The following is a 27,819-nucleotide window of genomic DNA, read 5'->3' on the forward strand; positions in this document are numbered from 1 at the left end:
TTGAAATGACTTGGTATATAGAGGGGAGGTGCAAGAAACATGCTCTGCTGTGAGCATCAGACACTCTGGATGCCGCGCAGTCAATCACAGAGCTGGCCATGCCCTCGGTGCTCCTGACCATTCATTCATCCCGCGCTGCATGGCTGCACACCCCTCACCACAGACTGAACTAGAATTACGTGGGCCTCAAGAGTAACTTCTGACTCTAGAAAAGACCTTTCAGTTCTTCTAGAGGCTCGATCTAAACAATACAGTAAAACTACTCATTCACCTCCTTTGGTCCTTCCTTTGGAAGCTCTGAGCCTTCTCCTTGCCTTTCCATTCTCCTGCCCTTCCTTGTTTTAGGCCCTTATCCACTGATACTTTCCAACTGGTCTCCCTGCTTCTCTCTCTCCTTCTCCAAACTCTTTTCACACCCACCACCTAAAGTTCTGCCTGGAAGGTCTAGCCAGGTCATTCCTGAGCCCCCAACCTTAACAGACTGGAAAAAGGTTTCAGACACCCTCCAGCCCATCCTCCCTCCCAGACTCTTTCTGTCTTTCTTCTCAGTATGGACTTCCTGCTCTGCTGTACAGCATTCACTGCAAATAGAGACCCTTCTGTCAGACTTTATGAATTCTGGCTCCAGCTTCGATACTTCCTCACTGTGTAATCTCTGGCCAACTTTCTAACCTGTCTGATCAAGGAATGCAAAACACTATTTGCTTTGTAAAATGGAGGTAATAATCGTATCCCTGCCTCTTCGAGAGACTCTGTAAATCACTGTGTAGTGCTGGCTCGATTAATGATACCTATTAGAATGATCACTATCTGAGCACCTAGCCAGATACTCAATACACTTGTTGATTGACTGATTATTGGTGATATTAATTTGAGAAGTAAGCCTCGAATTATCAAGCAGAGGGAACCTAAGTGATTGCCCAAGTTATGGTATAAGTAGGCAACCTCATAGAGATTATTTCCTGTCTAGGAGAGAGATTGCAAAGTTCAAGGCATTACCTACAGCTTGTCTCCCTCTGGTACCAGCAGAACCTAAAAGGAGAAGCATCTGAGTGTAGCAAGAGGGGGTCTGGTAGCTTTGTGATAAACATAGAATCCTGAATCCTTACTCGCTTTGGGAAAGTTACTTAATCTCTCTGTGCTTCTATTTACCTCTCTGTAAAATGGGAGTAACGGCCCCTCCCTCCGAGGGTTCAGAAGATTCATTTAGTTAGTAGTTAGTGGGTCCGCACTTAGTACGGAGGCAGGCACACAGCAGAGCGCCTGTTACACAAGATCGAATATGAAGAATGCACTGCTGCGTTGCTCCACGTAGTGTTTCGCACAGGGGTGCTTGGGATTCGATGCAGCCTAACTCCTGGAGCGGGCTGCTGAGGCCGGCGTGCCTGGCGGTGCTTTGAATGACCTATTGTTACCTGCCACTCTGCCTTGCTCCCTGGAGGGGTTTCCTGGGGAAGTTACACAAACCCCGCTACCATCCAGGCGTGCTCTGCCATCTGGGAAGCAGACATGTTTCCAAGGCATTCGAGTCCAGCAGGGTTAGAAATGTTAACACCCGACATTGGGACAGCCCCCTGACCTCTAACAACACACCCCTTTCTTCCAAAAGGAGCCAACCAAGATGTGGTCTCTCGATTCCAATCCTTCCTGGCTTTTCATCACGTACTGCTGGCTTTAGTACAAAGAAAGCAGATTTTAGACAAAGGGTGTACCTCGTTTTTCCCACCTCCGCACCACATCAGATGAGAAGCACCAGAGCTATCCACAATTTAAATTGTTCCCCATGTTTTTATATCCGTGGTTCAGGGTGAATTCTAGTTAAACCCAGTAGAAACCTGCCCCTCCAAGATCTGGTTCAGACCTTCCTGTGCTTTCTTATGTGCTCCAATTAAGGAAAGCTGCAGCTGAATATGTTTCTTCTTCATAATGCTTATAAAACATGGTTGCAGCCAGGTAATAAACTGGAGTGAGACAGTGCGGCTCTCCCAGTAAATCTTAGCTCCGTCGGGCAGGTGGAAATGAAGGAGGTCCTACGGTGGCGAGCGCCTCGCCACTTTGCTGGAGGTTCCCGTCCATTCCCATCCATCAGCAGTAAGTTGGTGAAGAGATTCATCAGCTATGTCTATGGTATTATATGCTGATTCCCCTGCCGCTAGTTAAAAATAAAAAACCTTGTCCATTAGAGATTAGTTTAAGCAGAGCTTGCTTAGCTCAGGTATAGAGAAAAAAGCGCTTTGCCTTCCTTGGTCCGCTGCAGACCTAACAAAAGCGCAGCCGAGGGTGTGTGCGAGCTTTGTCTTCCTAAGCAGTGTGGCTGCATGATGGAGATGCTAAACATGAGGACTGTAAACAGTGCTTCCCTTGTTGAGGGAAAGACACGTGAGTGTTGGCCTGGGTCCCATTTTATTTATTTATGTATCTAGGACGGGTTTGTTTAGGAATGCAACAAAAGATTATTCAGGCTGTTTTGTTTGGTTCTGTTTTTCAGATCAATGTTAATGACAGCCTGTGACCTTGGAGCCGTGACCAAACCGTGGGAGATCTCGAGACAGGCAAGTGGTGATTAATGGCAGGGCCTGGCAGAGGAGGGACTAGGGGTGGGGGGGGGGCAATATTCCCAGAGCCCCGACTCCTGGGCACTGAAGCCCTAGTCAATTTGCATCAGTATTAACATGGTGTAAAAAATAGCAGGAGGCTCAGGCGAGACATAGTTTATTGCACAGCCGTTCTTTAACGTGCTTCCACCGAGTCATAATATGCCTGATTCGCTAAGATTTTTTTTAACGCTCTAAATCCAAATAACGCATTGACCGTGTCCTAAGGCAAGAGTTTCAAAAATAGCGTTTTTAAATAGGTAATCATGTTTTAGCTAAAGGTCTGCTTTTTTTCTCATCTTAAAAAAAGAGAGAGAGAAAAAAAAGAAACCAAGGAGGTCAAAAGAACATTTTCGTTTTCTTTTTAAGGACTATTTAGAGATCAGATCACTTTGGGCAAAGTGTGTGATATCCATACTTAATGTGTACAAAAAATCATGCCTTTACCACTATCTGGTTTCACTGCCGAACGTGTTAGTTTAGAGCAAGAAATTTTTCAAGCCAGTAGACACACACTTTAAGATCCTTGATTACTGATAGTATTTGGAGATTAATATCTTTTCAATTTGTATGAGGCACCAACTGTGTGGGGTCTAAAATAGTAACTTGGTATCTTAAGTCTCAACATTTTAGGGAAAATAAAATAGATTCATATAACAATAAATAACTAATATTTATTGACTAAATATCTAATATCCAAATATCTAATTTCTAAGCCCCCACGCCTTTGATTTAAGTATAATTACTCCAGTAGGCTGAATAATAGCAACTCAAAGACAGCGGATCCTAATTTCTGAAACCTGTAAACATTGCCTTCGAAGCAAAAAGGGTCTTTGCAGATGTGATGAAGTTAAGGGCCTTCATTGTCTTTATCATTGTCATTATCCTGGATTATCCAGCTGGGCCCTAAATTCAATGACAGACATCATTAGAAGAGAGAGACGCAAGGAGATTACACATTCAGAAGAGGAGAAGGGGATGTGAAGACAAGGCAGAGAGTGGAGCGATGCAGCCACGAGCAAGGAAAGGTGGCAGCCACCAGAATCTGGAGGCACGGAGGACAGATTCTCCCCCAGAGGCTCCAGAGTGAGCTTGGCCTTGGCAACACCTTGATTTCTGTCCAGTGAACTGATGCTCAGCTGCTAACCTCTAGAACTAGGAGAGAATAGATTACTATTGTTTTTGTTTTTTAAAGATTTTATTTATTTATTTGACAGAGAGACAGAGAGTGCGCAAGCAGGGGAGCAGCAGGCAGAGGGAGAAGCAGGCTCCCTGCTCAGCAAGAAGCCTGATGCGGGACTTGATCCCAGGACCCTGAGATCATGACCTGAGCCAAAGGCAGATGCTTAACCGACTGAGCCAACCAGGCGCCCTGATTCCTGATGTTTTAAGCCACCGAGTTTGTGGTCATGCCTGGCAACCCTGGGAAACTAATAAAATGATTACCCATAATTCACCAATAGGAAAAGAGAAGCCTAGAGAGGATAGCTTGAGGTTATATGGCTAGTAAGTAGTGCTGCTCGGTATTGCAATCCCAGCAGATTAGGCTCCAGAGCCTTCATTCTTTACAGCCTTGCACTGCCTCATACTGGATACATCAGTCAGCATTTTTAAATGATGCCAGTGTGTCAGCACAATGAGCGGTCATCCCTCAGCCTCAAAACAACTGGTACTGTTCCTCATTTTGGACTGGGGCTGAAGGAGCAGTTACCATCTGGATCATTCCGACAGAGGCCCTAGCCTGCCTTGTACTAGCAAGTAAATGCCCCTTCCCAGAAATTCAGTGGCCAGAACTTGTCACAAGACCCCGCTCAATCAGGAAGATCCTTTTGTGTGCCCAGAATGTAGAAAGCCAGAAATAGTTAATGGAAATGTGACTACCACACTTTGCCCTTCTAATCACCAAAAGTGTGATTCACTCTTCTTCCTGCAGGCAAAATATACTCAGCCTTTCCCTAAGGGAAACGACCCAAACGCTCCCCCTAAGTTGTGATGTCAAGCTCAAAGTCCAGGATCTCTGGGTGATTCATCCCAGTCTCTACATCAGGTCTGGATGCAAATTAAATACCTACACACACCCCCAACACAGCCCCTGACACACACCCAAACTACAAAATACTGCTGATAACACTCCCATTCAGAAAGGAAAGAGATGTCCCACGTTTGGCAGTTAGGGGGCCATAGCAATTCCAGAATCCCACTGGGCATTCACTGTGAGGCCATCCACCCTGAGGCAGGCTCTGGCTCTCTGCGAGATGCTCCCCAACCATCCTTATCCATGGCCGCTAGATCTGTTCTGGGAAATTATCCCTTTTCCATTGTCTTCCGTGGCTATATCCAAAGGCCAGGCAGTTTTCCAACCTGTTTCCCACCCAAAAAACGTTGAGGACCCAAGGCTTGTTTTAGGTTTTAAGTAGTCACGGTCTTATGGGGTTTTTGGCACCAAACTCCCTTGCACATTTAGTCAGATTCTTATGTCTTTGGTTCTAGTAATTTCCATTTGCCAATAACCACATCCACAGTTCTATTCTAGATGGACTTCTCAGATCTGCTCTGTCTCTTTGCTTCCTTGTTTTCAAGAACAAAGAAAAATAGCATATGTACTTCTTTCTTCCTCCTTCATGACCCAATTCCTAGCAGTCGGGGCCTAACAGGTGCCGGTGAGAGAACCATGTTCTCTGGGCCATTTTGTACAACTGAAGGGATATCCCGGGTACCGCATAATTCGTCCAAAGTTCTTAATTGTGAGTGCACTGGCCATACCTTTGATTCTTGTTGTAAGGCTGAGGTTTTGGGGGTTTTTCTTAAGGTTTTATTTTTAAGTAATCTCTACCCCCAACATGGGGCTTGAACTCACAACCCTGAGATCAAGAGTCACATACTCCACCAACTGAGCCTGCCAGGCGCCTTGCAAGTCTGGGTCTTGATCAGCCTTTGTCATTCAAATCATATTTCAATTTTTATTTTTACAGTTTGGGGTTAGAAAGCAGCTTCATCTTCCATCCCTGAAATGAAGACTCTGATCTCTCTTCCTTTTCATTCCTGTTGATAAGCCTGCCAATCCTCTTCTGGGCTCACTTCTTATAATACTTAGCAAAACATAGTCAATAGCAATCATCACATGCTACTAACATGTGTTTTCCAATCTCTTCCCCTAAGGCGGTAATTCATTAGATACATAATTTGCTTTATTTCAGTGAGAATTGTACGAATTATTTTGCCACTGTGTAACATGGGCCATCATCCTTACAGCCTCCAACAACATTTCCTCACTGTCTTATACCTGACCCCCTGCTGATTCCACATATTTTAGGGTCTTCTTATTGTTCTTCCTTTTTTTTTTCTTTCTTTTCTTTTTAACAGCAGCACCTCATTTCCATACTAATTTTTGTGTTAGTCAAAATAGGGTCGGCTTTGCTGCAGTAACAAATATATTCTCAAATTTTGTTGCTTAACTCAAAGAAAAGCTAATTTCTTTGCTCCTGTCACAGTCCAGTGTAGATTGGGCAGTTTTCCTACAAAGTTCTCTTCAAATAAATAGCTCTCCTCCAACTGAGCCTCGGCTTTCAGTTTAGTGTGACATATTTGAAGTTACATAAAGCAGGGTAAGTGGGAAGAATTTGCACGTCGAGTAGCTTATTTCTACATCTCTGCCCACTCTTCCCTGCCTCAGTGTGGGAAGGCTCCCCTACAGTAAAGTTGGGGAACAGAGAAGAGGTAGGTATCTTCCAGGTATTGGGGAAAAGTTTAGTAGTGGAGGTGGCCACTCTGATTGGGATGGAAAGAGGCGGAGGAGTGGAGAGAGGGAGAAAGTTCAGGGGACCAGAGGGAAACCAGAGAAGATCGGAAAGAGAGTGGGATGAGGTGTGATGTGCCAGGCCTTTCAGAAACCCCAGTGAAATGCGTGTCAACAACATTAGTCAACAACTAAAGGAGCAATAGACCACTTGCGAGCAGGAAAAGGACAGGAGAAAGTCCTTAGAAGGACAAAGAGTTTCTGCATTGATATTTTAGACCAACGTGGGAGGCCCACTGGCCACTTGAAGGTGGTCTTCTTGATCATTGATGTAAATGATACTTGATTTTTAGGACGTGAGGTTCTGCTGATAAGTGAGACCCAAGAGTTCAGGGAAATAAAACACAAAACCATGTTTTCCCAAACATTTCCATCAGAAATCTTGTCACAACTCTAAACTGAAGATCTCATATGTGTTTGTCTCCAAATCGAATGGGTTAAAATGTTCTCAAAAACGTACTCACTTCTTTGATTTTAGGAAACATTTGGACAAAAACAATGGAAACTTCTTTTAAAAGTATAAATACATTTCTAATCTCCTAGATGTTGATTTTTTAACATTTCCTTACGAAATGGTTTTTTTTTTTTTTTTACTGGTGTCTGTTCCAGCCTTCCTTCCTCACACACAGGACTCTAAGCATGTGGGTTTCCCCAGTGATCCCCCAAGGCCTGATTAGCATCTCAATTTCCTTCTTTAATAAAAAATTCAATCAGGAGCCACTTAATGTTCCTGATTGGGTTTTTAAGTACAAATGAAACAGTGGTACAAGTTGAGCCGTGAAAGAAGCACAGGGGAGACAGCCAGGACCACTTTCGAAAGATCAAGGACAGGATTTTGTTTTAATTTCTTTGCTTTCCAGGGGCTATAGACCTAAGCAGGACTCCTACCTTGGGGTGACCTGATGTGCACATTTGTATTCTTTAGTGCAAAAGACCCACCTCAGAGCCATCTGAGGGAGTGTTCTGGGAGCTGAATAAATGAGGCCAGGCCCTTAAGGGACCATTTCTTTTTTAAAGGAAGGCCGAGACAGAGAGAGAGGTCTGGAGTGCTAATGGGAAAGGTAGTGGCAGAGACGAGAGAGAGAAAGGAACCGGGCCCTAGAAAAATTGAGCCGGCTCCAACTAGTTTTATGCTATTGAATTTTTAAAAGGTACCCATGTTCCTTATTAGAAATGTTTAAAATCTGAATGACTAGATATTCTATTTCTTTATAAATGAGCTACATACTTGCTTTTCTCAGGGTGTGTATATGTGTGCATGTGTGTGTGTGAGAGAGAGAGAGACAGACAGACAGACAGGCGGAGAGAGATGTTTTTATGTTTTATCAATGGTTATGATTTATGGTTGGCAGATTTTCTTGAGAGATACACTTAAGTAAATTATCTCGATTCTTCCCACTTGACCAACATTAAACCAGCCTTTTCTAGACCTTAGAACCTCGTCTTTGTAAGAGCCTGGAATAGAGGAAAACTAGTCTGGGGATCCAGATCTTCTTGCCATCAAGTTTTCCGGGATTTCCTTTTTCCCGCTCTTCCAAATTTTCTAAAGCCAACAAGTTCATCTCCGAGATTTCCTAGATGCACACTGTAGTGTTGTTGAAAATACCTGTTTAACTCTCACCTGCTGTATCGGTATGCTCCCCATAAGCTATTATTAGAAGCACAGGGCTCGGAGAAGCTTCTCTTTAGCTTAGCAATGATCAATGAGCAACTTCTGATCATCCATGCTAATAGATGAAAAGTGGAAAAATAGAAGCCCTTACTTTGGAAAAATCTCTACCATTTGGGCATTTGGGGTAGAACCACCATTCCATCGTGCTTGCACCAACTGGAACGTACCATAAATTCATACTTTTAGTACCTAGATTAAGACAGCCTGAAGACCAAATCAACATTCTTTAAAGTGCATCATGACACACCGTAGAAAAACCTGGTATGAACAGTCACTCTAGTGTTTGTCCTGCCCCTTGGCTGATGGCTCCAGTAAGAAGCAGAACTGTGCCCTGGGGTTATCCTCTCCAGAGTGCATGAAAACATTGGTAGGGTGAGGCAGTTAAGAGTTTGGGGGATGGCAAATGAAACCAAGCTAAGATAAAAGTATGCAACAATCTATGTAGAAACAACCAAGATTTGGCTAAATTATTATTACAAGCATATCATATTATGAAAACAAAAATTGTTATTAGGCATTATTTGCTTCGTTTTTCTGCAGTAAGAACATTTCCTACTTTGCAGGTGGCAACCCAGTGCCTCATCCTGAATACAGAATCTCTGCTGTCCGAGGTCATGTACTAGCGTGCATCTAAAATACCTTGCACAGGCTCTTCTGATTAAAAGGAAATCAGTTTCACTGATTCAAGTCTGCAATACCTTGAAACAAAAAATGTTAACGTACTTCTCCGAAAGCTCTTGAAATGATTATCTGGGTTGAAGATCAACACCATACACGGAAGGCAGAAATAACTTCTGAGTCTTATGATACATCACACAAACCATATAATAAATATGTATGTTTCAGGTGGCTGAACTTGTAACCAGTGAGTTCTTTGAACAAGGAGATCGGGAGAGATCAGAACTCAAACTCACTCCTTCAGTAAGTTCGTCTTTTATTATGATGCATTTACCCTTTGGAATGACATTTTCGAAAGTAACTCCAAATCACAACTTGAAAGTGGGAAGGACTGAAAGTTGGATTTAAGGAAGCAGTTCTGAAAGTTTAAAACTTTAGTTAAATTTAATGCTAAGCATTCTTATCCCCAGGTTTCTGATGAAGAGTGGTGAGCACTTAACAAGCATTTCCTGAGTTCCCGCGGTGGGCCAGGTAGCCGCGAGGAGGGATGTGCAGAGTGGCATTTGAGTAACTCAAAGCCCAATGCTGGCATTTTGTATATGGTTGGTAGCTACTTCAATAGAAATACAGACAAAAATTAAAGGCGAGCTGTCCAGCCTTGAGCAGCTAGAATGGACAGCCGCAGTAAATAATGGATGTTCTGGATTTTATTTTCCAATTTCAGAATTTCCAAAATCCCAAACCCAAATCATTTCAAGTCTCTGTTTCTTTTCTTTGTTTACAAAATGAAGTTTCACTTGGGGAACTCGATTCTATTGATTGAAATGCCACTTTTATTGGAATCACCCATTCAATTATTATTTGAAAATGCTTACTGTGGGCTCGGGATGATGCTGTTTTTACTCAAACAAGACAAAAGACATACACGTCCCCGTCACCACCCACAAGAAGGGGGTGGCCTCTTTACTCGTAACAAAGGGTTAGCTAAAAACGCATCACCCAACAACTCAAGGAAAGACGCCAAGTATTAGAAAGCCGGCCCAGAGCGTTGGATTCAGTGCAGCTCCAGGAATGTGTCCATTGTCAAGAATGTCTGTTTATGAGTATTCAAGTCAACTGAGTTTTGAACATTTGGAGATATTTATAAGATCTTCAAGTTTTAAGATGCCTTTCTGTGCTGATATTGAAGAGCAAGGGAAGGCAGTAGGACCAGCTTCTAGTTAAACAGCGTCGCCTGCTTGAAGTCAGACCTCACGGCCTTACTGATTTCGACTGTTGCTCGTGTGCTGCTTACCTTGGTAAGGTCAGAAGACTACATCGGTTAGAACACTCACCCAGTAGTTTAGTTCCCAAAGCAACATCTATTTATACTGTTTTCAAAATCTCCCTTTATTCTTTTCTGGTGGTGTCACCAGATTTGGCCACAAAAATAAAGATACTAGATCAGGATACATCGTTAATGTGTAAAACCTCGTACAACCCAGATTTCTCTCAGCTACATATCTATTTTCAAATTAAAGCTTTCCTCCACTTAAAAAGAACTGCTTCAGAGGCAGCCTCTGCAGGGTCTCTAATGCAGCAATACCACAGGTCATTTCATTAAATGAGAAAAAATATGAGTCAGCTGCCAGCATTGGCGAGCCGGCCGGGGCAGTGACGCAGCGCTAAGGAGCCTTTGTCTGGAGGCTCAGGTAAGGCGTTCTCTGAAGAAATAAATGAAATTAATTTTGCAGTGGGAGCGTATCTCTAAATGCTACTCTCTCCTCACAAAAGGCTACTTAACATTGCTGATGACAGTCTCCTGGCTGCTGTGGCAGGGCTATTTCTCATTAGGCCTTTTCCAGAGATGTCTGGAAATGCATGCACATAGAGGTGACACCAGCAGTGTCTGTTATTCCTTGATATTTAGGAAGAAAATTGTCTGGGAGCCCCATCAGGTGTCATGGTCCTAAAGGTCATTAGACTAACCAAAGTGTTAATGGTGGAAGCAGTGAGTCAGTTAATAAAACATGCTTGAGCACCTCCAGGTATCAAGCACGAGGCTGGGCACTGTGCATCCCGCCATGAGCGAGGCGCCATCTTCCCTGCCCTTCCCCAAAGCTTGTCAACTGATGGGAAATATAGATATTAAATAAATAATCACACAGGGCACCTGGGTGGCTCAGTCAGTTAAGCGTCTGCCTTCGGCTCAGATCATGATCCCAGTGTCCTGGGATCAAGCCCCCCATTGGGTTCCCTGCTCAATGGAGAGTCTGTTTCTCCCTCTCCTTCTGCCTTCCCCCCAACACTTGTGCTCGCTCTCTCACACATGCACTCTCTCTCAAATAAATAAAATCTTTAAAAGTGAGTAGATAAGTAACCACTCATAACCAATTATAGGATGCAAAATACTGTAAAAGGAGGGTACGGGACAGTGTGCTACCTCACGCTTCCACTCAAAAACGTTTATTGAGAAGTGACTAGTCCGCAAATAAACTCTTACAGTTATGGTCAACTGATTTTCAAAAGGATGCTAAGATAGTTCAATGGGGAGGAAAGTAGTCTTCTCAAATAGTGCAGGGACAGTAGGATAGCCACTGCGGATGAGTCAAGTTAGACCCCTCCCTCTCACCAAGCCTCAGAATAACCTCAAAGTGGATCATAGACCTAAATGTAAGAGCTAAAACTATATAAAACTCTTAGAAGAAAACAAGGTGTCGATCTTCTGGATTGGATCTGGCAATGATGTCTTAGATATGACACCAAAAGCACAAGAGACACAAAAGCACAAGAAAAATAAAATAAATTGGATTTTATTAAAATGTAACACTTTGCATCTTCAAGGACACTATCAAGAAAATGAAAAAACAGCCTACAGGATGGGAGAAATTATTTGCAAATCATATATGATACGGGCCTGGCATCTAGAATATATAGAGAATTATGAACAACTCCTAGAAAGACAACCCAATTTTTTAAAAGGGCAAAGGATCTGAATACATATTTCTTCAAAGAATATATATAGATGGCCCATAAACACAGGAAAAGACGCTCAAAATCATTAGTCATCAGGGAACTGCAAACCAAAACCACAGTGAGATACCACTTCATGGGGACTAGCTTTACTTAAAAAGACAGACACTGACCAGTGCCGAGGAGGATGTGGAGAAATTGGAACTTCATACACTGCTGGTGGGCGTGTAAAATGGGGCAGTCGCTTTGGAAAACAGTTTGGCAATTCATGAAAACATTAAACGTGAGACTGGGCGCATGGCCCAGCAATTCTGCCTCTAGGTATATCCCCAAGAGAAATGAAAACGTACATCCACGTGGAAACTTGTACATGAAGGTTCACAGCAGCGTTCCTCATCAGAGCCACGAAGTGGAGACAACCCACCTGCCCGTCAGCTGAGGAATGGATGAATAAAATGCGGTCTAACTACACCACGGAATATCACTTGGCCATAAAGAGGAATGAAGCGCTGATGAATGCTACAGGAAGGAGCCTTGAAAACAGCCTGCTCAGAGAAATAAGCCTGTCACAAAAGACCACGGATCGTATGATTCCATCTATATGAGCGTGCAGAAAACACAAACAAAAAATGGATTCGTGTTCGCCTAAGGCTGGGGCTTTGGGGGAGAATGAGGAGTGACTGCTAACTGGTATGGTATTTCTTGTTGGGGTGATAAAATGTTCTAAAATGGACTGTAGTAATGGTTGCACAGCTAATTGTAAACTGAACTAAAAATAAATAAATAAATAAATAAAAGCTCTGGGCACCAGAAACAGCAATTAAGTAAATAAGAAAATCTCAGATAACTCTGAGAGCTCACGAGTAGATAGCAGAATAATATGTTTAAAGGAGCATTTCAGAAAAAGACTCCTGCAGTTCACAAGATCCGTTCCTTCCTTCCTCCCTCCCGGCACGCGTCAGTCTTCTCCAGATCCTAGTCCCCTTTCCTGGTATTTCGTATTTCACGTTGCAAGACAAGGACGAGCAGAGTCTATGGGAGTCCGTGACCTTCTCCCTGATTCGGGGAGATTTTCCTCGGCAGCATCTTCTTGTGAGCTTTGGCAGCTCGTGATTCTTTCCTACCCACTCCCACCCGCATTCATAAGTGTGAAGGATGCTGGCTTTTTCAACATCTCCAGACCAAGGGAATGCCTTGGATCTGCCCTCGAGAACTATGTGAACGCTAGAATGATGTGGATGCCACATGGTATCTCTGTAGAGGAAAGACCCAACCCACTTGAAGACAGTAACGCAGGGAAAGGCTGCTCCTTAGACCCTGGCCTTTCTCGTTGATAGCAGAGAGCACGACATGCTTAGTGGAGTGGAACTGGCAGCATTTGTTCATGAATCCGTGTTAGCCCCAATTCCAGCTGATTGGTTCCCTTTTCATGTCTGCCCAACAGACATATGTCACTTCTTTTTCTTGAAAAATATACTTAAATTTTCTAAACATTACAATATCATGACGTTTAAAGGCTGGGAAGGAGGAGAGAATGGGTACCTACACGTCTTCCACCCCACGACAGATAAAAACTAGGGATTTTATTAATGACAGAGCCTGATCGAAAAACACGCAGAGTTGTCAAACCAACATCCCACCCTGAAACATTAGTACAAATAGTTTGTCTCTAAAATGAAACTGCTTTAAGGATCTTTTCTAATCTATCGCAACTTCTTTCACTATAAAAATAAAAGCCTGCCTTATTTTTGTGGCAATAAAACTATCCCTGTCCCCTTGACTTGTACCCAATTCCCAGTGACCTGATGACTTGATTTAGTGGCCATTACCTGCATCTGAAGGCAGATTTTGGCCCCAAGGAGTTGCGTGCTATAAAGTTCAAATAAATTCGCTTACAAATCTCATAAAAAGAGGTGAAAATACTTTATTTCTCATCATAGATAAAGGAAAAGAAAGTACATGTAAAGATTGATTGTGATTTGTGAAGTGTTCAGTTGGTAAAAATTGGATCATTGTGGCAAAGTGTCTGACAAAGCACCTGTAAAATACTCCAGCGTAATAAAGCAAGCTTCTCTTCGCCCATTCTAGGCTATTTTTGATCGGAACCGGAAAGATGAACTGCCTCGGTTGCAGTTGGAGTGGATTGATAGCATCTGCATGCCTTTGTATCAGGTAATCATGCTTTGGGAGGGCCTGCGTGTCCCGACTGAGCCAGGAAAGAAGAGCGTGCGTACTTTCAGAAGGTCTAGCTTTCGGAGACCCTTCCAGGGTATGGGCATTGCTAACAACTCTGGTTGCAGTCAGTCTTTTCTCAGATTTCTGACCGTCTCTAGGAAAAGTTGGTGCTAGGAGGCCAGAGATCTGAGTTCTCTTTCTAGGACATAATGTCCATGGGCCTTGATGCCCTCATCTCTAAACCAGGGTTAATCATGTTTTGTCTCAGTATTTCCCAAGTTGTGCCCCATGGAACACAAGTGTCCAGCCATAGCCTAATAGATATCTCTTCAAAGAGAGCTCTCGGGCCCAACAACTAGGGAACCCGAAGGCTCAGAGAGTCCTTCAGGAAAGAAACATGTTTAACCTTGATTCATTCCAAATTTCTCTAACATCTGACTGTGGGAATCTTTTTCTTTTCCTTTTTTTGTTTTTTTGTCAAAATTTTTCTTTTACTTCTATTAATATCACGTGAGACACAAGAGTTCCATGAAACCATGAAACATGGTTTTCTGTCCTGGCCCCATGGCCTGGGCCACAGGGTTTTCAAAGAACCTTATATCTTAAAACTCCGCCTCTCTCTGAGATGCGTGTGACAAATGCCAGCCACTGACTTCGGAGCAAGATGCCCTATGGTTTCTAGCTCTGCTGCCTGTGTTCGGGACCCTGCTCCTGGCAAGGAGACCAGTGTCATCGGCTTCGAATGTGCACACTCCACTTTTTGAGTACAGATTAGGGTTGGCATCCGTTCACACTAACAGTTTAGTGTACAATGGCTTTTAATTCTACTACTAAGCGTTAGCTTTCATGTGTAAAACCTGGCGAGTTCTTTACCCCCTACCCAGCTCAATCAGACCGAGCTGCTTTTCTAACCTCAGAGGGAGAAACGCACGCAGGGAAAGCAAAACCGCTTTAGTTTCTCACTCTGTGTAACTCCATTAAAAACACAGTATTGTTTTTTAAGGACCTCACAACCATTAAGTTTCAGGCTTATCTACCACTTTGTTTTCAGCACTTGTAGGAGCTGGTGAGCCCTGTCACATTACGCTAAAAAAAAAAAAGAAAAAAAAATCTAGAATACTGTCTTGAGGATGGAAATGTAACTTTTTAGAGACTATAAACATCAAAAATAAATTCATTTCTTTGTTCTGTGTTAGCCATTAAATACATGATAGCGTAAAAATGAGGCAAAGTTTTTAAAATAATCTAATATAGGTTATTTTAGTTGTAAATGGCACATAATGTTCTTTTGTTTAATAACGGAAGATGGTGCGAAAATATCAGGAGCGATGTGTACTTTATCGTAAGAGGAACCTTAACTCCCTTTTCTTCCTGTCCGCTCCTCCCACCCTTGTTCCTCTGGTGTCTCTGCGTACTCTCGGCCCCCAGGTACAAAGCGCACAGCTGTTGGGTCAGATATATCTTGCTTTGCTAAATTCACCTTGACTACCCATGCTGAATTATTTATAATTTATTCAGTTTCCTGTGCACAGTTATGCAATAAATGGGATGAATTCTTGCCGTGAACAAATTCCTTTTACTGTGGGTAAAGCTTAGGAGGATGAAGACTCGTAATTGCAGGGCTGATAAATTTTTGGTATTAGTTTGCAAAGCTACTTTGGAATGGACCCAAAGTCCGCACATCTTTCCTGTGCGATTAGTTACAGTAAATGCTGGAAAGGATTCTCATGTGCTTTTCCATGCTAATTTCGTTGTTTTGGTACTGATTCACAATCATTTGGGCTTAAATACTTCGAAATCTTCAGGTTAAAAAAGGAAGCTGCTTGAATTTAAACTAAAAATAGCGCTTTCCAGAACTTAGGGAGTAATAGTACCACATCACGTTATCTATCGTTCCTGATTTTCCACATCTGTTTTACTTTACTACCTATCTGTGAGGTTAGATATACCTGCTATTTTTATCCACAGAAAATTAACATACAGAAGTTTTAAGTGACACTCCCACCAAGTTAGTGTCCCACACATCTGTGGCCTCGGCTTTGGTGTAGTGGCCTTTCTACCACCCATTCCACCTCTGCTGGATATTCCTTCCACCATCTCTTCTTATTAAACTAATGAGAGAACCCTTGCATTGTAAAGAGGAATGTGCAGGAGCTGTTTATAAAAGTTCATGTTCATTTCTGCTGCTATGTCTTCTTAGTTAACAAAGCATGAAAATCATGCTCATTGTTGAATGACTTATCATCACTTATTTTTAAAAATAACACAGGGGCACCTGGGTGGCTCAGTCATTTGAGCATCTGACTCTTGATTTTGTCTCAGGTCATGATCTCAAGGTCATGAGATCAAGTCCCACGTTGGGCTCCGCCCTCAACGGGGAATCTGCTTGAGATTCTCTCTCTCTCCCTGTCCCTCTGCCCCTCCTCCTTACCCTCCCTACCCCGCTCACATTCTCCCTCTCTAAAATAAAGAAATCTTTAAAAAATAATAATAATAAAAATAAAAATAACAGATTTTATTTGTAAATTCTTTATGTCTTTGAACCAATATTTCAAAAAGTCCTCAAACTGAAACTTTGTTGAGCAATTTTAAGTATCCTCTCTGAGACTCCCTATTTTGTTCCATCTTCTGCAGTTGGGGGGTTGGGAATTGTCCCTTATTTAACTGGGTAACCTGACATTAACTGTCATGCTCCAGAAGTGAAATGGAATGAGTCAGTGGGCAGGAATCACCATTAGTGCAAAGATACAAAACCTTGACGAAGCAACTCACCACGCAAGGAAAGGCATTGATGTGACGTTAGTCAGTGAGGCAAATGTCTGCAGGAACTCAGGTTGTTGCTGAAAGGCTAGTTTGGGCTTTTGAACATGAACGTTGAGTAATAAAGAGTCTGAGAGGATAGAACGCAAGTGGGAAAGTATGCAGGTGGCAGGCATCCCCAAAAGGGATTGATCTGAAATGACATGGTCTGAATTATAGAGCATAGGCATCCAGGGTGGCCTTGCTAGGTCAGTCTGGGCATAGGGCAAAAGGATACAGAATAGTACATATGAGACAAGAATGTTCCTTTTCATGGCCAGGGCCCTGACCCCAAGGTGGAGCTGTTTGGGTGACAAGCAATCTCGTGTGGCACCTGAGGCAAACAGATACTTATGGAGAGAGCTGGAATGCCTGCGCCAGGGGAGCAGTGTGGAGAGATGCCTTCTAGTGAGGGGGGAGGCTAACCGAAGCACTGGGGCTGGAGGCCTGAATGGCAGAATACAGACGGAATTTGGAAGCAGGGGTGGGAATGTAGCTGAGCGGTAGATACAAATATGGTTTTGGGACACCTTTTTCCTTTTATTTTTTTATTTAAATTCAATTTAATTAACATATACTGTATTATTAGTTTCAGAAGAATTCAGTGATTCATCAGTTGCATACAACACTCAGCGCTCATTACATCACGTGCCCTCCTTAATGCCCATCACCCAGTTACCCCATCCCCTCACCCACCTCCCCTCCAGCCACCCTTAGTTTCTTTCCTAGAGTTAAGAGTCTCTTATGGTTTCCTTCCCTCTCTGTTTTCATCTTATTTTATTTTTCCTTCCCTTCCCCTACATTCATCTGTTTTGTTTCTTAAATTCCACATATGAGTGAAATCATATGGTATTTTTCTTTCTCTGACTGACTTATTTCACTTAGCATGATACCCTCTAGTTCTATCCACATCGTTGCAAATGGCGAGATTTCATTCTTTTTGATGGCTGAATAATATTCCATTGTAGACATCTGGGGGTCTTCTCATAGTTTGGCTGTTGGGGACATTGCTTCTATAAACATTGGGGTGCAGGTGCCCCTTTGAATCAGTATGTTTGTATCCTTTGGATAAATACCTAGTAGTGCCATTGCTGGGTTGTAGGGTAGCTCTGTTTTTAACTTTTTGAGGAAACTCCATACTTTTTTCCAGAGAGACTGCACCAGTTTGCATTCCCACCAACAGTGTAGAGGGTTCCCCTTTCTCCACATCCTCACCAACATCTGTCATTTCCTGAGTGGTTCATTTTAGCCATTCTGACTGGTATCAGGTGGTGTCTCACTGTGGTTTTGATTTGTACGTCCCTAATGCCAAGCAGTGTTGAGTATTTTTTCATGTGTCTGTTGCCCATTTGTATGTCTTCTTTGGAGAAATGTCTGTTCATATCTTTTTGTTTTTTGGGTGTTGAGTTTGATAAGTTCTTTATAGACTTTGGATACTAGCCCTTTATCTGATAAGACATTTGCAAATATATTCTTCCACTCCGTAGGTCGCTTTTTGACTTCTTTGACTTTCACTGGGTAAATCAGTTTCACTTCATGGTTTTGAAAAGGTTGTGCTTGTCAAATATGGAAAGAGATCAAGCACTTTCCTCACTCACTGCAGTTTGCTGGGTTATATCCCTCTGAGCCAAGAGTGGGTGGTCACCAGCCTCAGGCCCCTGAAGGGCTACTCATTTGTGTGCCGAGGTGGCAACTCCCACAAACTACATTTTGGATGCCCTTTGCATTTAAAATTGAAACTCAATCTCTGAGACAACTTCAGTTTCCAGTCAACTCGTGCCTGTGTTGAAGGAAAACCAGACTAACTCCTCCAATTCTCCTAAAATCTATTCATTAGGAAGTTACCTAAGTCATCTAGTGACTGACAGAAGTGGCTGACAGAAAATATGTAAAAAAATATAAACAAAGCTGGGCGTAGGGAAGAACATCCCCAGATAGTTGTAGAGTTGGGAGATACAACACACTTGTATACATGTAATTACATGTGAGTATAGAATTCTCCAGAACTTGCTCATCTTTTTAATCTGATAGCTCCAAACTTTTCTTTAAAGAAAATAGAAAATGGTCCTAATAGGCAGAAGTCATGATCTATCTATGACAGCATTTGAATCAGGAAGCAGATAGGAAGTCAAGAGCGGGCAGGGAAGCAGCAGAGCGTGTGCCCCAAGAGCAGACTAAGCCTGGTTAGCGCAAGCTGGCCTAGCAGGGTGTCTTGAAGGAACGCATTGACATCTGATTCCTGTGCTTTCTGCTGTCTTTGCACCCTGCTGGGGATCCATTAGCCTGCTGCTCAGTAGCTTTGGAGGGAGAAAAAATAGGAAGAAAGAAAGAAGAAAAAGAAAAAAAAAAGACACCATCAAACTTTGAAGTCATTGCGGCACCAGCCTTAGGGGTAAACAGAAAACCTGCTGGGGCAGCGTCACCCTGGCTTCTCTGTGCAGTAGCGAGCGACGCTTGTGCCCTTTGTTTTCATTCCCGACTTACTCAAACCTCAGTGTACCTAGAATGTCAATGATGCATGGAGGCATTATAAATCTTCTGTTGTTAAGGGTTGAGGGATTTAATTTTTATTATGAACACAATCAGGTTTTCAGCCCATCCCAAACAAGTTCTCGATTTGGGGGTGGCTTTTTTCACGGATATTGCCAAAGGGCTTGGCCTGGGCAGGATCTAGCCAGAATAATTCCCTGTCTCCATTAGAGGTAGGAAAAATTCTGCAGGAGTATTGCCTCTTTATAAAAATGTCATGGGGTTCCTGCAGCAGGCACAGCTCCTGAAGTTCTGATTACAGTAGCTTTTGACTTTTCTGCTGCCTTCAGTTGTAATTGTTGCTTTGGAAAATACAGTCACCTGATGCAATTATTAAAAGCTCTCTGAAAGAAGGGAGAAAAGAATCTTTAAAATATAATTAAAGTTGTAAAGACTGGGAATTAGAATTGATAAATTGGAAAAGAGGATGTAAAGTGCTAAGACAATTTTTCTGGACTTTTTAAAAAGTTCTTTAAAAACAACGTAATATTCCCCACATGGCTCATGCCTTGGGTCCAGTTTTTTTTTTAAAGAATAAGTAATGAGCTATGGAATGCCTAGTTAGAATATAACATCATCTCCTTTTAAAAACCTACAAGGAATAGAATGTGGATACAGAGAAGAATGGTTTCATCAGATACTTTTTTTAAAAAAAGGATACCACCCAAATCAGTTTTCTATAGATGTTTTCTCTACAATATTTAGTATTCTTGTGCATGAGAGGAAGAAATAGTTGGGGCTAATTTCTTACTTGTCTTTACAAGGAATGACATCACATGTAACTCAAAAAACGAGAGAAAGAGAGAGAGAGAGAGAGAGAGAGAGAGAGAAATAACTTCCTACATTCTCTGTAATTTATCCATCTGGCTCCACCTTTTCCTGGTGATGGGGGGAGGGGAGGCAGTCAGGGACTGGTACTTAAACTCGACAATTAAAATATCACAATTTTTTCTGGTTAAAACGGGTCTTTGGGAGGACTGAAACGTGAATAGTTCCCAACCGGAGCTATTTCTTCTCCCCAACTGCCATCTGGGGCCAGGGGAGCTCACCCATCCTTGTGAGCCCTCTGTGTGAGGGGTGCCAGGGACCCAAGCACACAGGCTGCCTGTTAGGTCTTACCGGGCTCCCCGAGAGGTGGCTGGTCGGGGCTTGGTGTGACGCCGTGCTGGCCTCTACGTGACCGAGGCTGTGATATGCACTCCGTGCAGGCCCTGGCCACTAGCTCTGGCTGCTAGCTTCTCACGGCAAGCCTCCACCAGCTTCCTCGTCAGATCTAGTCAACTGCTTCTCTCGCCAAGTGCTCAGCTCCTGTGGGCCACCCACGAACCCCCAGCTACTTTCTCCTCACCCTGCGGGCCACACAACTTCCTCCGTCCTTTCTAACAAGCTGTCTGAGGACAATGCCAACTTGTTCTAGGAAAATTCTGTCATTTTCCTGGATTAGGCTCTGAGAGTCAAGAGACAAGCCCTCCCTTGACCCTCCCCCAGACTTTGTCCCCCAAGGAACAGGGAGCCAAGACACTTCTCATTTTCCCTTTCTCACCACCACCTCCCCCCCTTTCTGTCTCTCTCCATTCCCTCTTTCTCTTCTCTCTCTTTCGCCCTCCTCCTCCCCCGCCCCCATCTCTGGCCCCGACCGTGGGAAAGTTTTTAAATTTCTTTTTTCTTGTCTGATGGGATCTACCCTTACATGGTCTCCCCTGTGCTGTCTGCACTAGAGCTTTGTGGTCAGACTGGATGAGCTGACCTAGCCAGATTCAGATCTTTATAGGTAGAGGAGAATTCTGGGATTTAGAAACCCCCCTCTCACCACACAAAGCTGGCATGCAGGGTGATAGACTCTCAACGCTGAATGATGACAGCTTGCTATTTCTGACGGGAACCACCATTTGCCTGCAGGAGGCCAGCCTACTGAGTTCATGGGTGGGGAGCCACAGGCGTGACGATTCAAGCAGAACAAAAACACATGGGTTTAATACTTTCAAAATATTGTCCTTGTCTCATATATTATACCTAAATCTGAGTGCTGATAGTAAAACCTGTTTACTTCAAAATTTTCCATGTCCTATCACTCAAATACGAGTGGCAGAGCAATGTAAACATTTGAAGGTCAGTTTTAAGTAGTTTCTAGGCCCCTCCACGATGGCCTGTCTGCTGAACTTTTGCCAGTGATCTTCCTTTAAAAAAACTGGATCGTGGCACACCCTGCTTAAAAACCTCAGGTGACTACTGCCGTCCGTAAGATCCCTTCTGGATTTTCCGCTTTGGTGTTTCAGGGCCACCTTTTCTGAGGCCCCCTGCCTCTTGGCTTCATCTGTTGGCACCTTACCCACTTCCTCAGCTAGGCACCCTTTGTCCCAAAGCACAGGACGCCCAGCCCTTTTGTCCCTCTTCCCTTGCCTTTGCTGTGCTTCCCTCCCTCTCCTTTCTGCCTGGAAAACCTGAATTCCCCCTTGACATCTCTGTGGCCTTCCGTCTGTCTCTTCATAACCACACATAACGCTCCGGATTGTGAGTGTCTGGCTGGCTGGCTCCCTTCCCCGGGAGACGAGTTCCTGGGGACCATCACTGTACACAGCACAGTGCCTAGCACATTCGAACTGCTCAGTGAACATTTGTGGAACAGATGAATGAAGAAACAGAGGAATGCGTGATGGATGCAGCACCACAGAATTAATTCTAAGCAGTGGAACGTGCGAAGTAGGGTTATAACGTCATGTTAAATTATCATCTATAAATATATAAAATCTTTCGTCAGAGTGTGCACTGTTCTATTCCTGCCCATAATCCGAAGTATATGGCCTATGATATCTTTTTAGAAAGTGGTTTAGTTCTCATCATGGTTGAATTGGCCCTTAATTCTAATATAAAAAGGCCAGTTTATAGCCATGAATTTTTCAGGGCTTTGACTTTTTCAACTAGGAAATACATGAAATTTTCTTTTATCCAGCATTGGCAGAAAATATTGTCTTCTAGTTATTTTAATATTCACGTTAATAGAGAAAGCTAGCACATATTTATGGATTTCAAAAACTTATGTACATTGTAGACATGTGATTTCAATATATATTGAATTATATTCAAATTATATTCAAATTATAATACAATAAAACATGCTAAATTTATTATGATTAAAATGTAATCTTTCTTCAACTTAGAAGACTTTTCAGATCCTACATTTCCTAACAGTTACCACTACTGCAAGCATCAGATAATCATGTGCTGTGTAGAGGGAAGTGCTGACACAACAGCGTTCAGGTTCACGTCGCTGCGTACATCGAGCATAGTATGTGTCAGGTAAAGGCATCTCACACCCTTGGCTACATCTCAGAGTTCTTCCTGAATGCCTGATGTGCCAGGATGTTTGATTTTAGAAAGACTTTTCCACCTCCAAAATTGAGTTTGACTTGATAAAGCAACCAGCTCTATGTACAGTTTCTTGTAAATAAAGTGGACTTTAATTTGTCTCATTTCATGCAACTCTAAGAAAAACTGTTCTTTATACAGTAGCACTTCATCTATTCCTATTCATGTGCATTTTATGAGTTCAAAACTGCCAGGATAAATCCATATTAAAATGCTGGGATCTGGTAAAAAAATAATAATAATAATATATTCCCTCATAAGGCTTTTGAAGGTAAAATTTAAGATAAGATCTACTTCTCCTTATCTGGCTGACCAGCATAAATAACTCTTTTTGAAAGTGTTTCTGCTTGAGAATCATGAAGCTAAAAATGACTTAACTGAAGTCCATACAAGGCCTGGAATGTTGTCTAACGTTGTTTCCCAGTGCCTCTAGAAAGTGTATTTTAAAAGCTGATTTACCTCTTTTTCATGGCTCTCTCTTCTTTGAATCTCTTCAGAAAAGGAAAAGAGAGAGGGCGAGAGGGAAGGTGGAAGACAGAGAGAGAAGGAAAATTCCATTTTTCCACCAGGAAATGAATCAAGGCCTCCTTTAAAGATTGTTTTTTGCACTGTAAGTGCCTCTCTGAAATTTCTGCAATTTAATGTGCATTTGGAAGGTCAGCATTGCTTGAGCTAGTGGGAAGTGAGGCATGAGATAAACATAAAGCATTCTTATTATGCTATTGCCGAACAGAATCTTCTGTACTCCCCGAAATGTTTCCTAAGAGAGTTCAAGGAAGCACTATCTGGATGCCCAGCCACCACAACTCTTATATTTAATTATCTGAGCTGCAGCCATAAAAATATGAAATAAATCACTCAAGGCACATTGCCTCGTCTAGCAAGCAGATGCTAGATGGCCATGTGACCAGAAGAGCCAAGCTCTCAATCTCATGCACCAACCAATATGGCAGCCCAGCAGTTGACTTTGTTAGCCAGAGTCTAAAACGAAGTTAAAGACTTCTATCAGACTGAGCGCTTGGAAAAGAAGTTCAGTATTAGAGTCCTGACAGACATGGGGTATCTTTATGCACATATTTTTTTCAGAAAACAGACATTTAATGAACACTGACTGTGTTTACAAGGTGCTTTTACAGACACAGTTTAATTTGACCCTAACTATGAAAGAAGAAAATACTTCATTCTGGATCCCATAACGTCTAATGGTGTAAGTTTAACATACGAGGAAAGTGAAACCTACAGAAGCTAATGAACTTAATTCGAGTGAAGCAGTTAATACAGAATAGAGCCAGAAGTTCAAATCCAAGTCCTCTCTGTCTACATCTGCTGCGTTTTCTCACTATACTGCCCTGAGGAAGGAAAAGGGATTCCATTCTGGCCAGTAGTGCTCTGCCTTTGTAAACCTCCCATTTACAGAATGAAACCCTGAATCCTTCAGAGGGGAAGGTACAGGGACCAGAGTAGATATTCCAGGGAGACCAATTCCTAGAAGACCAAATGGGCTAATGGATTCTGTTTAGCTGGGTACTATAGAAAATTCTCTCAGAAATATGTTATGGGAAGCTGTTCTTGACCTAACACTTCCACTTGCAAAGCGGGTTGACATTGCCAGTAAAAGATGGCAGACTGGCCTCACTAGTTTATCTCCTCATCCTTCTGAGAATTCCATTAATATAATAATAAAGGAATTTTTAAAAAGGTATAAACTTTCTTGGGTATTGAAAAGAAGGTGAAACTTTTTTGAGGAACATGATGGATAAAAACCTAGATTTCCTTGAACAGACTGTTAGTATAAGTAAGGATGTTAAGGACTCTGCTAGTGAGGACTCGGAAGGACATAAGGAACACAATAAAGAAAACATTTCGCCTTCCCGAATACTTGGGTCATTAAGAGCAGGCTGTTAGGAGAAATAAGGACCTCCCATTCTCTTCTTCCTGTGGTGCCCCTTTATGCTATTGTCCACACGTAGACACGAATTTACCCAGAGACACTAGTGTAGTCTGCTTCGGTGACTTAACATAACATTCTAACACATAATTTTCCTGTTATACTTTGAAACAGTAGCCTGGTATTCCAATCACTTGACTTGTCATAATTTATTCAGTCATTACCTACTTTCTTTTTTCTTTTTGCTAAAAGAGGTAATTCTGAAATGAGCAACTTTGTTCAATATTTTATTGACTTATTTAAAACTATTAAGGGTGATTCAAAATAATGAAGTTGTATTTCTTAAAAAAAAAAAAAAGAAAACTCTCAAGGACCATAGAATGTGAGAGGACATAAGATCTCCTCAAATATTAAAAGTTGGCAAGGAACTAACATCCCAGAACATCTGCGGATGGAAGTGAGCTGATCTGTCTTTCAGAAGGAGCTTCTGAGAGGCTCAGGACTCGGAGGGGCCAAGTACCCCAAGAGCGGGTATATTCGTTTTGTAGGGCTGTCTAACAAAGTACAACAAACCAGGTGGCTTACAACAACAGAAATCTATTGTCTCACAGTTCTGGAGGCTAGAAATCCAAAATCAAGTTGTGGCAGGATTGATTGCTTCTGGCAGTTCTGAGAGAGAACCTGTTCCATGCTTTTCTCTTAGCTTCTGGTGGTTGCCAGAAATCCTTGGTATTCCTTGGCTTCTGGATGCTTCACTCCAATTTCTAGCTCCATCTTCACGTGACATTCTCCCCTGTGTCTTCCCTGTGTCTTCCCATGGCCTTCTTATAAGGACACCAGCCATTGGATTTAGGGCTCTTCCAATCCAATATGACTTCATCTTAACCTAATTACCTCTGTGAAGACCCTATTTCCAAATAAGGTCACATCCCCAGGTACCAGGCGTGAGGACTTCAGCATATCTTTAGGGGGGACACAGTTTGATCCACAACAACGAGGTGGAGGCATAAGCCTAGAAATAGGCAGAAAGGTTAGAAGCTGGTAAGTGGAGTCTTGGGAACCTCTCACTACCCACACGGCCAAGGTAAACCACATCTGTCACCGCTGCCAAGCCAGGAGACCAGAGAGCTCTTCCCACAGAGCGCTCATCGGGAGAACTCGTGGCTGAAATTAAAAGTCTGTGGAATGACTGGCTGGACCCCCAGGTGCCCTCCTACCCTGCCTCAGATGCCAACAGGCAGACATCCCCAGGAGCAGAAAAGTGGGCTTCTTCTTAAGAGAAACGGTGGCCTCAGAGAAAAGATCCACACGTCTTTGCACTTGGGACACTCTCAGTGAGAGTCAGCTCCCCGCAGGATGCCCTTTGGATGAAGCCCAGCAGCAGCTTCTGCCCTTCTCCTCCCCACTGGCCACACCGCCTGGGATGGGCCTGGTGGCACCTTGCTCTCGGGTATGCAGACAGAGAAGGGCCACAGGCTGTTTCAGGAGAGCTTCCAACGCGAAGGAGTGGAAGCAGGTCAAACAACAGGAAGGGAAAAAGGAATTCAGAGTATACAGTAAATACAAAAAAAAAAAAAAAAGACAACTTTAAAAAGCCTAATATCATCAGTAAGACCAGACATACGTTCTAAAACAAGACCAGGTGCCGATTGTTGTTTTCTCTTTGCCACATCATGATTTTTTTCCTTCCTTTGGGTCCTCGGTCCCCACTCAGACCTCATCGTGCTCAGCAAACCCTCTCCAGTTCCCCGCCCTCAGTCCCATCCTCCAAACCCACTCTGGAGTGACCTTCCTAAAGCAAACTTGACCCGGGTCCTTCAGACCCTGCCTCCCTGTTACTGGAGGGAAAAGTCTAAGCTGGCACGCTTGACCTTCCTCTGCTCACCTTCTCTCCCTCCTTCCTCCATCCCCTCTGCTCTTGATGTAACTGGCCACCAGCCATTTCCCAAACTGCTACTCCACACACACACACACACACACACACACGCACGCGCGCGCGCGCGCGCGCGCGCGCGTGCATGCATGCTCACACACACCGTGCCTTTGCTCCCACAGCTCTCACTGCCCGCCCTACCGCACCCTCCTCTCCCCCAGCAAATCCTACTCTTACTTGAGGAATCTGCTCAGGTGACGGGCTCCTGGTAAAAGCTCGGGTTTGCTCCCAGGAGGTAGAGACCGCAGCCTCAGGGCCCCTTTGCATTTTCCTTTATTAGCACATTACACGTATTTGCATTCATCGGCTCTGGCGCTCAGCAGCAGTGCCCAGCACACACTATCCACCGCCCTCCGCCCTCGTGCGCGCCGGTACCCCGCGGCGGGAGGGGGGGGGGACCCGCGGGATGGCCTCGGCGACACGGCGGCCAAGAACGGGGACAGAATGGGAAAGTGGGTTATCGCGGTGCTGCTAGGAAGCTCTTGCGTCCCCTCCATGGCTAGTGCTTTCCGTGTGCCCTGAAAGAACCCCCCATTCCCGAGTTGCCCTGTGGCGGGCGTTAGCATTTCTGTCTTTATTTCACGGCTGAGAAAGTAGGGAGGTTATACTTGCTGTTCACAATCGCCCCGGTGAATTAGGGGGAGTTTCAGCCTACGAGCCACTGCCTCCTACAAGCAAAGGGAGGGATAAACTACAGAACCATAAAATAACAGAAAAGGAAGAGTAATTCTCCAAATCCGTGCCTTCATATGTCGTCTATAATCTTAGTGCTACGGGTGCTCTGAACGGCCGAAAACCAAATGGGAAAGGAGAAAGAGAGCAGCAGAGACCTACAGAGAAGGACGAGACAGAAACACAAAGGAGACCTGAGACGGGCCAGTAGGGGCTGAGTGTTTTTTTAAGCATCTTCTTTCAAATCTGCCCTCCACACTCATAAAATCTAAAGTTTGCTATCCTCAGACTTTTTTTTTAAGATCTTATTTATTCATTTGACAGATTGAGAGAGAGCGCACGAGCAGGGGGAAAGCTGCAGGAGGAGAGGGAGAAGCAGGCTCCCGCTGAGCAGAGAGTCCGATGCAGGACTCGGACCCAGAACCCCGGGATCATGACCTGCACAGAAGGCAGATGCTTAACCAACTGAGCCCCCCAGTGCCCCTCCTTGGCCTTTCCATGGTGATCACCACAAGCCTGTAGGCTAGACTGAAAGTAACTCCACTCTGCCACGTTTTAAAGGTCTTGGCCTTACAGAGCGGCTCTCTTCTTGGAGGAAGGGAATTGACAAGAGTTAATATCAACCTTTCCAAGGGTCTGAACCAAGGGAGACAAGGCCTGTGGAAATGCTTTGGGAAGAATGAAAATCATAGGTTAAAGCCCTCCATACATGTGAGTCGCTATTATTGTTGCTATCATTAATATGGCCTCTAAGCTTCAGTAGCCCGTGTTGTAAATTTGAATAGCAGCCAAACCGCCAGCTCTGTAATAACATTCCCGAGCACC

General features: G+C 43.5%; 1 protein-coding gene across 1 annotated transcript in view; it reads left to right on the plus strand.

The window, feature by feature from the left end:
* The window catches only part of PDE11A (phosphodiesterase 11A), a 357,140-nt gene that overhangs the window by 315,543 nt on the left and 13,778 nt on the right, over positions 1-27,819 (plus strand). Inside the window, exons 17-19 of the mRNA XM_008687179.2 lie at positions 2,489-2,552; positions 8,909-8,983; positions 13,721-13,804. Coding sequence (XP_008685401.2) covers positions 2,489-2,552; positions 8,909-8,983; positions 13,721-13,804 — 223 coding nt within the window. The remainder of the gene's footprint in view (positions 1-2,488; positions 2,553-8,908; positions 8,984-13,720; positions 13,805-27,819) is intronic.

This window comes from Ursus maritimus, unplaced genomic scaffold, assembly GCF_017311325.1.
Source record: "Ursus maritimus isolate PB19 unplaced genomic scaffold, ASM1731132v1 scaffold_1, whole genome shotgun sequence".
In the NCBI taxonomy this organism is placed as follows: domain Eukaryota; kingdom Metazoa; phylum Chordata; class Mammalia; order Carnivora; family Ursidae; genus Ursus; species Ursus maritimus.